Source organism: Cygnus atratus, chromosome 7 (genome assembly GCF_013377495.2).
Source record: "Cygnus atratus isolate AKBS03 ecotype Queensland, Australia chromosome 7, CAtr_DNAZoo_HiC_assembly, whole genome shotgun sequence".
Lineage (NCBI taxonomy): Eukaryota > Metazoa > Chordata > Aves > Anseriformes > Anatidae > Cygnus > Cygnus atratus.
The window spans coordinates 8349656-8363339 of record NC_066368.1 but is presented as its reverse complement, the minus strand read 5'-3'; the positions used below and the strand labels follow the sequence as shown (position 1 = coordinate 8363339).

At 33.8% G+C, this 13684-nt stretch overlaps 1 protein-coding gene across 4 annotated transcripts in view; it reads left to right on the top strand.

Annotated features, from left to right (window-relative positions):
• Window positions 1-13684, top strand: part of ATRNL1 (attractin like 1) — a 492744-nt gene that overhangs the window by 142068 nt on the left and 336992 nt on the right. For all 4 annotated transcript variants that reach the window (XM_035547698.2, XM_050711915.1, XM_035547701.2 and 1 more), the window contains one exon: window positions 13106-13199. In XM_035547698.2, coding sequence (XP_035403591.1) covers window positions 13106-13199 — 94 coding nt within the window. The remainder of the gene's footprint in view (window positions 1-13105; window positions 13200-13684) is intronic.

Below are 13684 nucleotides of genomic sequence, written 5' to 3'. Positions count from 1 at the left end.
CATATACTTATCATTTTCTTTTTGCTTTGTTGTAGTTTAGAACTGTATTATAAAGTATGATTTCTAGCATAATTAATGGTAAATTAAAAGCAAAAATTCAGCTAAAAATAGGAAGCTTTTTATAGAATACATTTGTATTCTATAGATAGAATACATTAGAATACATATAGAACACATTTGTATTCTATAACCTACTTATGCTCAAAATAATCCTAGGTTTAAGGACTTGGAGTTATGCTTCAAGGAAAATGCCTTCTCTCTCTAAACCTTCTATCAAACACTGAAATCACACTTTTTGTTTGTTTTTAGCTAATGCTCAACTCTTTAAATTTGATTTTCCTTACTAGATCAGGATGTGTGTGTTCAATGGAGTGTTGTGGTTTTAGGAACAGCTTATGATTGCTGTTGGAAAAGTGTGTGCTCGCACAGAACTGCTAGCTGACAGTGTAGTGGGTTGACCCTGGCCAGCAGCTAAGCATCACCCATATCTTAAGTATCTTAAATAGTCGTAAAAAGTGTAGCAATAACTTATGCTATCTGAATCTGTTTAAGTAGCAGACATTTTGTTCCTATTCATTAATTTAGCATGAGAAATCAAGAGCTAATTAATGAAGACTTACTACTTTTATAGGTATTACAGAGTTACAGCAATTCGATTTATATTACATTACTTTATCTCTGTGTAAATCTGATTGTTTCTCAAATACTGGCAGTAATTCTATTGCTTTCATTGATGAAATCCTACTACTTTCATTGGTGATAAAGTCCTGCGTGCTATTGTGTAGCCTCTTTTCTGGGATTGATGAATGAGTTGCTGTGCATTCTTATTTTTGTATTTTTCAGTTTTACGTGGTACGAATTTTTTTTCAGGGATAAGGAGTATTCATGAATTGTATATTGTATGTGCTCTCTTAGCTGTGTATCAGTATGTGAAAAGTGTAAAGTCATTGGCTTCCAAAAGATGTTCACAGTGGAGCTAGGCAATTTTCAGCTGTCCAGAAACGTAATGATTTTGTTTGTTAGGTCCTGCCTCTTTTGTGTATTTCAGAATAAAATAAATGTGTGTCACTTAAAAAGACATGTTTACCTTGTGTTGAAAGAAATTTCAACAGTTCACATAGGTACTATGTGTAGGCTAAAAAGATGCTAGCGTCTGATTAAGCGTTGACAGTTCTAAGTTTAAGATGACATTTTTGAATTGCCTTTACTTTATACTCAAATAAACATTTGATTACACCCAGAGTCTTGTCCTAAATGTAATAGAAATAAAGAAATAAGAAAAAGCAGGCATTTTGTTTGTCGCTTCTCAATCTACCATTCTAGATTTTTCTAGGTGCTGAGAAGGTCATGCTCTCTCTTGTTACCTAACCACTCACAGCTTCTGTGTTATTCTCATAGTTCTAAATGCAGAGACTGCAGATCTAACTGATTTGCAGTCAGTCAGAATTTCCAGCATCTCTTTGTAATCCTTCTGCAGGAAAATCCTTCAAATATGTCCCTTGACAGCTGGTGAACCTGACAGGTGACATGCAGCATGGTGTTTTCCATACTGCAATTTTACAGCATAAAATAATTTATTTTCTTATCTATTTATTTATTATCTGGTTATATGCGTATCAGTTAAAATTAGATCAGAGCTTGTACATCAGTCAGAGGTATGACAGACACTCCTGGTGTTAACAGAAAGCCACAGAGTTACTGATTTGAATCCTTACATGTGAACACGCCACCAGCAACATGAAAGAAGAGTAAAGAAATTGTCATTTTGCACTGAAATGGTCATCCCTGTCCATAAGACTCTTGGAAACCTCCTAAACCTCCTACAGGCTGTTGAGAAAATAGTTTTTCAGGCATCACACAAATAATTTTCCAACTGTTAGAATGAGGATTCTCTTAAAAAAAAAAAAAAAAACAAAAAAAAAAGAAACTTTTGAAATGGCATTTCTGTTTGATTGCAGTTGATTCTGCCTTCATTTTCTGAGTGGTAAATGCAATACATTACAATGGAAGAACCACATTAGTTATTTAAGTGAGGAAAAAACTTCACCCACAGTTGAATGCATTAAAAATCAGTAGTGTTTTGTACCTCCTGATGGCTAATACAGAGAAATGATTTGCTGACTTCTTTACATTTTGTGCCGTTTTTGTCTGATAAATTGTGCAAGACATTTCTCTTCCTTGGGCTTTTATCCTGAATGACCAAATACACACAAATAGTTGCAATCACCAGTTGTTGATTTTAGTTGTTTTTCTCTTTGGATTGGAATAATTTTTTGACATTTAAAGCCACTATGAATAGTTACTGAGTGGTTTAAATTGTTTTGCTTTTCATACTGCCTTATAATAATCTTTGATTTTTTTTTTCCTGTTATAATTTAGGAAGTTATGTACTCTCTTTAGATAGAGGGAACAAATAGCAGTCTTTTAGCCAAAAACTTCCTTTCATCAAATTTTCAAAATTGGCAATAGAGAGGCAGCTGTCTTTTTCAAGAAAATTTAAAAATAAAATATACTATGCCTTTCATGTCTGAAAAAGTCTGCTTAAACACATCTCAGAGAGGACATGCAACAATGAAGGCATCCAAACTGATTAGTTTGTGTTTTTCCTTTAAAAAAGTTTGTGTTTTTCCTTAACAAAACAACAACAACATCAAAATCAAATAAAGCTCTGGTGTTTTAGTTTTTGCTAAATAAAAGTTTGTCTGCCACACCTGAAATTTCTTATTTTTCTGCAATTCTAACTTTATCTTTTGTTTTCCTGTGAAAAGACTCTTCACAAACAAGAAAACAAAAGTAATTTAAGGAATAACATTTTTAATCTTACAGGTGTTTGAAAGAAACATCTCTCTAAATGTTTGCTTGCTTGAAGAACTGGTACTACACATGAGATACAGAGTTTAATTTTTGGCCTGAACTAACAAAACTCACAGCTGAATCCACTGTAAAATTCAATGTGAAAGCTATTTATAATAACATCATATTTTATTTAAAAATGAAATGAGTAAGTGGCAAGAATGAAAAGGAAAGTGATATATAGGACATGTTAAGCTTCTCCAAATAAAGTATGTTTAATAATGTTTTCATGTAGAATTTTTGAGTTTACTTATTCAAAGTGTAAAAGTTCATATTCTTCACAGATCAACATGGAGAAAATAAAATTGCTGATACTGTGCTTTGAGTTCTTATGGAAAGATTATAGTATGGACTTCAGTAGGAAATACTGTCCATGGATATTATTCCTGGATGATCCCAAGAACACGCTATAAAAAAATCTGTACTCTCATCCCAATAATATATTTATTTGGTATTGGCATGAAAGAGTCAGGTACAGCAAAATTCTTATTAAATTCTTAAGATTCTGTTCAGTTCATAATGGGAAAAATAGATCTCGTCTTTCAATATTAATCTTCTGGGTTCTGTTTTCATTATCTACTTGAATAAAACAAGTTATGGTTTTCCAACCTGTCTTTATAATATTAGTTGCTGATGACTAAAGACAGGTTTAGTATGATTGCTTGAGAGGTATTTATTACAAAAATTAAAAATAATAAAAAAAAAACCTTCAATTTTCAGGATACATGCTTTAAACAGAAGAAATAATGAAATACAGATATTGCAGAGCTATGTTGCTCAAATGTAAAAATGGATTAAGAATAAATGCAAACCTTTACATGGAGAAGCTTTCTATAAGACTGTGTTGGTGTAACCATAATATGTTTCTGGAACAGAAAATCATCCTGTTTCTTGTTTCTCAGATAGTGTTTAGCACAGTATCCTTTATTTTAATTTTTATTTTATTTATAAATATGCTGATTCTAGAATGTATGTATCAGTTCAAAAAGCTAAGGAAATTTCCCTTGTGCTTTTTAATTGTTTAACTGCATGACACTGCATTTTTTTTTCAGCAAAAAGAATAATCATCTTACTAGTAATCAAATGATCTTGGTAGGCTTAGGTCATGGTTAGGTGAAACTGGCTGTGTTTTGCAGTGACTGTAAAATAGCAGAAAAGAAGTTAAAATCACATTTGGGTTTGGGTGAATTGCTCATTTTGAATGGGAACATGAGCATTCCTGTATCCGATGGGTTCTGCTTTCAAAGATATCCCATTGGTATCTGCCCATCAAAGAAGAGCATAGGATAGGATGCACTGCAACTGAGAAAACAGATTTGGTGCATACTGAAAAAATTACCATATTGTGAGGAGCAGCTAATGTTACTAAAATGGCTGCCTGGGTGATTGAGAATATTTGCCTTTTCCAGAACATTTTTTTTATGGAGTATTGATACGGAAAAGCAATGATCAATTTTTTTATGAATATTGGGAATATCTGACTTTGCTTTAGGTGATGATGTGTGTGTGCTATATATGTGATGTTTGTGGTTGCAGAATTTGTGCATATCCTACCTATATAATTCTTAAAGCTATGTCTATTTCTTCTATCTTTTCCTTCTGGCAAGTATATAACAACTATATCATAGTATTGCATGAATATACATAGATAAGGTTTTTGTTTCTTGTGTGCCGTTATTGGACTATAAAAAATAAAATGCTGTGAGACCAATGAAAGAGAAAACTCGAGATAAGCCATAAAAAAATTAGACTAAAATTAGTTATATGTGCTAATTAGTCTAATATGACTGGCTTATCTTGAAGGTTAATCATGCCACTATGAAATGATAGTTGCATTTGACCTGTGTGTACCTTTTGGAGTGTTTACCATTACTTTCTAATACCAGCTTTCTTTCAACAGTTACTTTTATTGCTCAGTACTTCAGTGAAGTTCTTTAGCTTTATTTTAATGCTACTCAATTAGTAAGATTGCATGAGCATCACTGAGCACATCTGTTTGCTTTTATAGTGTTTGTCTTAAAGATTGGATGGATGTATTTCTTATAAAGTAATTATTGAATGCTAACAGGGTATCAGGGGCTTCTAGTTGAATATACACTTCCAGAAAAAAATAGATGACTGGGCAGTTTTGTTATGCTAGTAATGTAAAAACAAACAAAAACTGGCTCAGAAGGGCAGTTCTCATATGAGTAGACTAATGAATTACATAAGTGAACATTTACAGTGAAACTGAGCATGACAATGTTGTATCTAATATGTTTAAACTTGCAATTTCATACTTTCATGCTGCATGAGAAAGCCTGGACGTCCTTTTTTGATACACCTTATGCCTTGCACATTAGCAAAATTAACAAAATAGTACACCTGAATGTTTAATAGCATTATCATAGCTTTCCTTTAAAAAATAATAACAACAACAACAACAAGATCAGCAAGGTGTCTTAGAGGAGTTTATCCATGTGTAGCTACTGGTTTAATAATCTTTGAAGTAAACAAACATATTAAGTTAAAGTACCATTAGTAGTGAGCTCTGTTTCAGAGAGAACTCACTCTTGCAGCTTTATGTTAGAGATGGGAGCTAAGCAATAAAAATGTTTTTAAATTCAATTGTCTAAAATGCGTACTTCATGGAAATGGTGATGGGTATTCTTTAGTTGTCAGCATCAGCAAGAACGTTTATATGCTGACCTAGCAACTCAGAATCAATTGTGCCGTGGATTTGTTATTTAATAAATTCTATAGGGTTGTGATTTTACAGCATGGATTTACGCTACTGGATTATATTGTTATCATAGAGTCTTTCTGTTTAATTAGAATCACCGTATTGTACAGAACAGCAGTATGAACTGCTGTTTGCCTAAAACTGGAATAGAAATTGCTGGGGTGGTTTTAGTTGTTGTTGCTGGTTTTAAACCTCTAATGTGACTTCTGTTAATATTTAAAAATAAGATTACAAAAATAGGTTAAATTTGTATATTTTAAGCATATTCATAGGTTGTGTATCTTTTTAATATTTAATGATTTCTTCAAATGTTAGCATGGCAGCTAAGTATTTAAAATAATTGCTTAAAGAAAATCATATATGCATAATATAAATCTCAGTTGGAAAGGAGTTGCAGGTTTTTTTTTACTCAGACCTTGATTTATAATAATAGCTGCATCATTTGATACGTACTTATTTTAAAGAAAATTTCATATTTTTTGTTATAGAAATTCTACACCAAGGTGTTTAATGGTGGAGTAAATAAAGATCCATCAGATGCTAGCAGTAATGTGGAAAAAGTCCTGAAGTTGAGCCCATTTCACTGTTTCTGTCCTAAGGAGCAACATGCATGTACAGTAGTGCACAGTTGCACTGTTGCAACAGCCTTACAACACTGTTGTACTCATCTGTAGAGTGTAACATTTATGGAAAAGCATCTAACACCTCTGCTCAAGGAGGGTCAACTGGAGCCTTCTCTAGGCTCCCCCTGAGCCTTGTCTTCTCCAGGCTGAATCCCAGCTCTCTCAGCTCTCCTAATAAGAAAGATGCCTCAGCCCCTTCATTGCCTTTGTGGCCCTGTTGCCATCTTCTGGTTTTGTTTCATTCCTATAAAATTATATTCATGGACTCCAGAGCGACTCTATGAAACAGACCAAACCATTATAGCAGGGGGATGATTGGGAGATTTGTTACAAAAGTCCACCCTATAGCTACGGTAAAATAGTTGACAAGGGTGGCGTTAATGGGATGTTAAATCTTGCCAGTGTCGGGGATCGTTTCCAGCACCTACAGAGGACTGAATTTCTAAGGTATATCAATACCTTGAACATAAAGTTGATGAGAACTCATTCTTAAAACTCACCCCGGAGGCAGTTTATATAATTTTGACTGCTTTGAATCATGTTTCTATTTCCTGTATTCATGTTTCTTAGTTGTGATAGAGGTGAATAACTCACTGGCTCCAAAATACTGCATCTAAAATTTAGTCATACTTTCAAGAAGAATTCTTTAGCTGATATAATTAAAAAAACAACAACAACAACAACAAACACCATATGATATAATTCCTGTAAATTTTCAAAGTTGATTTAAAGAATGTACACACATTTGGGAAGGAATTTGCAACATAAACGAAATCTCCATCAGAATAGAACAGTATATTTTGAATTAAATGATGTGTCCGTATTCTGTTCCTCATTTTTTTTTCACACATGAAGTATTAGAATAGTGACCATTCTAATTTTGATGCTTTTTTGGGGGAACGTAAGCACCAGTAACAAGTTTTTCTGAGTTTTGTGGATTATAATTTATTTTGGAAGGTGTAAGGTTAATGCTAATCTTGCCTAATAGATCGTTCTAAAATCCAGCAGAAGCTGACATTTATTTTGAGTCTCAAGCTTAACCTTATAATTAAAACCTCTTAGCCCTGTGTGAATAATGAAATAGAGAATGGCAGATGTACTTCTTTCCCATGAGGGAAGAAAGACATGATATGCTATCAATCCCTGTTGTATGCTAGAAGTGTGATTAATTATTTTACTTAAAATATATTACCCAGTCTTAACTCACTGTTATTATTTAAAATCAGTAGTGTATTGGTATATATATTTTTATTTTATTTTAAATGAGAAGAAAATTCTGTATATTTCCATTTTAACCATTTGCTTCTCAGATATTCATTTCTGGATTCTGAATACTGAATATGACCACTTGAATTAGGAAGAAATAGGGAATGTGAACAACAGTTAACACCATTAGAATGTTACCTTATATTAAACTTGCTGTAAAGTTGAAGCAGGATTTCAAGCTATTCTCTGCACTGATTACTCTCAGGAGAGATTTGAGAGAGAATTAAGATCATTGTGACTTCCTGAAAGTGTTCGAGTATGGTGCTGCTGTGAATGCTGGAATATGTACGTACAGCAGTAGAGTCTGATGTACCCTGCAGATAGATCTGTCTCTTCTGTAGCATCTTGTTCCATGGTTCGCCTAGTGGAACACATCAAAAGTTATAATGGCAATGACACAACGAACAGTTTTCTGTGTTGATGGTTTGCTTTTCTTCTTTTTTATTATTTTTTGAGGCTAGGACCAAAAATTGCCTCCCTATATATATATATATTTTTTTTTTAATAAAGAAAAAAATTTCAGGCTTAGAATGCCTTTCCCTGCTCTGGAATAATAAGTGATGTTGTCTTTCTATTTGTTTCCACTCCCCCAAACATGTTTTAGAGATGCAGTATGAGTTTTCAAATGCTTCAGCATGTGCCTCACTTTGACTCCCAGTAGACATGTTTCCATTGGCTTCAGCGAGACTAGACTCAGAGCACAGCTGATGGTCTGAAAAACCTTTTTCTGTTTATCTTGGTTAGGAAGCAAAAAAAAAATCATTCTCAGAACAAGTCACTTGGATTCAATTGCTTTTAAGATGACAGTAGTCTAGGAGTTTTCCTTTGTATGATCCGGTAGCCAGGATTTGCAGTGGAAAAGGTTTTGGGAGGTTTTCTTCTTCCTTTTGGATCCCTGTCTAGAAGCATAAAGATTATTTCTGTTTCTACATAATTTCTACTAACCCAGCAGATCTGTTTGTCTAGGTGTGCTTCGTGCTCTAATTTTAAGTCAGTGTCCCAAATGAAATATTTCTTGTTAAGAATTGGATATTATTTAAAGCATAATCACGATAGAGAATGTACCAACTGAATGTCACTTGAGAGATGTGGCAAGGCAGATTCACACTGTGCCTAGTCGAGCATCTGTAAGAAATACAATTGTTGTAGAACTCTAAGGCATAAAAATTGGAAATTTTCCTTGACAGTGTCTCAGATATGTTAACTGATGTGGCAGACAGACCCAGAAAATCAAAAGCAATAATGTGATCCTCCCACCACTTAACATTAAGTAGTGGGAGCCTAGGATTTTCAGTCAGAAATCTCTGCTTACCCCACTGTGCAATTCTACTCAGACTCTTAAACCTTTTATTAAATATAAATGAAAAAAAGAGGGAAATATTTGTAATGTAAAGTTTTAAGTAAAGCTTTCATTTTAACTCTTATTTCCTTTTTCTTTAGCTTTAGGGAGTTCTTACAAAGAAGAATCCTGTTAAATATTTCTTTAAATCAATATTAAAGGTAACTGTCCTTTTTAGCAGAAAAAAAGCTACTTGATGCAAGCTTTAGCTGCAGCTGCTGCTGCTGGAATTTAAGCCTCATTCCTCGAAAACAAATGCGTGGGCATTGAGGGAGGTGGGACCACATAAAAACAGACAATGTAAATTTCATTTCTTGTGCTGACTTCTATCAGCTGAGAATGCTTGCTTCATGTGCTTTAAAAATGATTCCAGGGTTTGGCATTTTTCTCCTAGCATTAGGCTGTGAAAGATATTGCTGTAGCTACAGTTTTAACTGTAGAGTTACAGTCCTATCAGAAGAGAAATGTGTTCACTAAGAATGGTTAAACAGAGGGGTTAAAAAAAAAAGAAGCAGCAGGCTTTGGGTTCCACATGTATTTTCACTGATCTCAGACTCTGTACAGCTATGAGCTGCATTGCTTGGCTTTGTGGTCTGGACTTTTCTTAAAAAAAGCATGCATATATGTGTATATTGTAAACTTTTGTCTCACCCAGCCTATACACAGGTATCTATACAGTACATAATGAGAAATCTTCTTGAGGTAGGAGGTGCCTGGTTGAGCTAAATTTCAAACATCCTTTCCTGATAAAACAATAAAGGAACACATTCTTGCCTAGATATTTTCAGTATAAACGTGGAATCATGGGCAAGGATTTACTTAATGACCCAACATGTTTATGTGTACCAGCAGTATCGTTTTAGATTCTGTAGCTTTTGACTTCAGGATTGCTTTACTTTGAAATCAAATGTTGCTTTAGGTTGCAGTTTACTAATTAGTAGGCATGGTTCATATTCCAAGTTCATAATTTCTTTTGTATTATTTGAAAGTCGGCCAGTGGAAAAAACCTGCAGTGTTGCACAAAGATAATGACATCTAAATTTTTTTTCCACTGAATATTGTGTAATATTGTGCTGCTTGTACTGTTGCATTTGTTTGATAGCATGTATTCACATTTACTTCAGTAACAGCAGGTAAAGCCTATATGTGTTTTGTTTTTTAAATTATTTCTCACATAGAGGTCCACAGATCAGTAGGAATCCACTTTTCAATAAGACTTCCAAGCCTGAGATAAATTAAATTATGCATTAAACAGAAGTTGTCCAGATGACGTTTTTAAAATAATGTAAAAGTGATTAGCTCATGATGGCCTTTTTCAAGGTATTGTCCAGGGAACAGTTAAATTACTAGGAACTCTATCAATAAGAGTAATTGCTGTTCATCTTGTAATAGAAGAAAATTAGCTGCTGAGCTAATCAGGACTAGGCTTTTCATTGACAAGGAATCTAGAACACAAGGTTCTGAGTCTTCTTACTCCTTCTTTCTTCTCCTTTTCTATCCATACTAATATTAGCACCATATATGCTTCATATAAGTGTCATGAGAATGTAGGTTATGTGGAGCAGCCGTGTCAGTGTTCTTGGGGAGAGACTGAGCTATGAAAGTACCCTTTATGAACATACCCTTTATTTGTGTATATTATTAATACACAGAAATCAAAATTTAGACACGACTCCGTAGGAAAATAGGTTCCATCAGCTATTTATCTTTAATGGTTCTCAAGTATAAATCCAGGATACTCTAGAGGTAGGGACAGAATGCAGTGACCAAAGCATGATGCACTTTAAAACGGAAAGAGAAATCTGGCTGATTGGAGAGTAGTGTATCTGTTGGACTCCTGTGTGAGCAGGCACATAGTACACTAAAGTGCACTATATAGATGCTGGTTTGATTTAGATGTCCATGGGGATAAGTGGTACTGAAAAGTTTGCTTTATCAGTAATTTTGTGCACTGGGTAGGACGTCATGTAGAAGGGAATTTTTTCGTTCTTTCAGAAAGTCTCATATGGCTACATCTAGTACTTTTGCAATGTATACTTCCTTTTATGATGTTTTTTTTCATGATAATAAAGATGCATAGTATCCAAATGATTTTATAATTGAGTGTTTAAATACTTTTGCTAAATAAAAGATACTCTAGTAAAGGAAGTTCCACTTCCACATTTGTGATGTACTTCATATATAGTTAGAAGTAGCTATAAGAGTAATAATTAGCGTTGGTTGGCAATAGCTTCTGTATTTGTCAACATATTGACAGCTTTTGGAATATTTTCTGAAATGCAGCCTTTTAGCTCCCTTAGTTTTTATGCTGTCTTGTAATGGTGCTTCACTATTAATAGCAAATAACCATAAGTAGAATGATCTGTTAGGAATATATTCCTTTGCTTTTCATTGATAGTATAGCAAAGGTTTTACGCAATTAAAATTAACTTTTGAGAACAGGCTGAAAGTGTCTAAATAGTCATTCCATGAAAATGTAGAGAGGAAGACGTGAATGGATTTAGGAAAACATAACTAATTAAAGAGGAGTAAAACTTCAATGAACATCTGTTTTGAAGGGTCGAGATCATACTTTGAGTATACTTACCTGTGAAGAAGCAGCGAGATGGGTTCAGATAATTTTATACGTCTCATATGCAGGCTGTAAGAAGTGTTTTAAAACTCATGTAATTTTTGTGGAGGGATGGCTTACTGCATGTCATGCATCCGTACCGTGAATAGTAGTAACTGCAAATATCACCTTCACCCAGGACTCTGAGTTCTTCCTATATTCGTTTGGGTCCTGTTTTCCTTGGCCACAATTATGACTGAGGCGGAAAAGCAGCTCCAGAATGCTTCTCAAAAGGGAAGCCCTAGACAGTTTAAATCTCTAGTACCTCTTTAATAAGAACCCCTCCTTTAGCTACAGCTGGCTATTTAACGAGTTTGGAAGGCTGAACAAATCATACAATTCCTGGCATTGAAGAATTTTGTCAGTGATACCTTATGCATTATTGTAGTTCTAGTCTGGCTTGCCTTTTTTTTCCCTTTTTATTTTTAGGTTGGGGTAGAGAGATTATAATGTGTGTAGTATGGGACACTGCCACAGAAGTATTCATTGTGTATTATCCTTTATAAGTAGAAAAGGAACAGTAAAACTCAATTCCTATGATAGAAATTAAAAACTAGATTTCGATATTAAGATTAATAAGTGGAAAATAAATTTCTATTATATACAGGTCACTACTTATTACTATATCTACTCCCAAGCAGGAGCCCATGTATTAAATCCTTTATCTTAGTTGTAATGAAAACTTCAATGAAAGCATAATATGATCATCAATGTAGGTTCAGAATTGCTTTGTATTAAAGAAAGACTTTAGCTATAGTATGATTAGCAGCAGATCATTATTCCAGTATGAGGTGGGGATTTAATGACATATTTACCAGAGGGAGGTTATTAAGTTTTGTATGCATGGGTGGAAAAGAGGGACGACTGCCTAAACAAAGTAGTCATTCCTATAAACATGGGAAAGAAAAGAAAAAAAAAGAGAGAAAATAAAAAAAAGACTTGAGATGGGAATCCATCAGGCAACAAGAGTGGCAGTGGAGAGACCATGGTGGAGAGATTTACTTTAGCCACTGAGTTTAGAAAGAATGACAGTAGAGTGGAGTAATGATGTCGATCCCCTCCAGTTCCCTTCCAAGCTTCAGGATTTTATTTCTTTAAATTCTAGAATATTCTTACTGTGGACCCATAGCTATCGTATTCACTATAGTTAATATACGATGTGTATTGATATAGTATTAACTCAGCCTTTGTCCAAATGGTTTCAAAGCATTCTTTTTCTTTTCTCTTGTCAAAATTAAGAGTTCCAGATACATTAGACTTTTTAGAAAGCATCTGTAATGATACTTTCTGTAGTTAGACATTTGAAACTAATGCAGTCTTGACATTGCTTTTGCCATTGGTCAGGATTTCATCCCGTATAGAAAAGATGTATTAATAATTTTCTATGCTGCATACAAAGGCATGTTGAAATTGTAGACTGTAATGGCTCTTCTTAAACTGCTGTGGTTTATATTGTCAATAATCTGCGGTGGAGAGCACCTATTGACACATGCAGAGTTCTTAACAGAAAATAAATTGTTGTGCTGGTACAGTGTTCTTCAAAGAAGATTGCAATTGAAGTAATAACATTTTTTAAAAATACTGCTTGTAGGAAATGTCTTAGGATACAGCATTAATATCCATGAAAAATGCTTTGGTTATAAAGTATAATATAGGTGGATAAATCTTACTTTTCTCTTTTGTTTTTGTAGCTTGCACGTGCAGTGGACATGCAAATATTTGTCACATGCAAACAGGAAAATGTTTCTGCACAACTAAAGGAATCAAAGGAGACCAGTGTCAACTGTGAGTACAATTGAATGTAGCATGAAATTATTGTATATCATGCCTAGTGTATAGTGTTTTTTTCTTTTTTTTTTTTCCCTTTTGTTTTTGGTTCTGGATTTTGTGATTTATCTGACAATGTTTTAGTGATTAATCTAGTGTTTCCTGCATTTCTTAGGGAAGTTCAATATTATTTAGTGTTTTCTTAAAGAGTGACATCAGAAATATCAGAAACATTTTGCATATGCTACAGATTAAAAAAAAATCTTGTGAAAAGAAGTAGCTGCAGGACTACCTGTTGTCTTCCTTTTCTTTTTTTTTTAATACACTTGGTGGATTCTAAGTTAAAAATGTCTGCAAAATAGGTAATTATATTCAATATGTTTGTCACATATCTTCATCAGGATCTACAATAATTAGATTTTTAGCATTTTGGAAATGTGTAGGTAGACAGTATTTTAGAAGATTTTCCACATCATTAAATACAGAACATGGGATTGTATAGA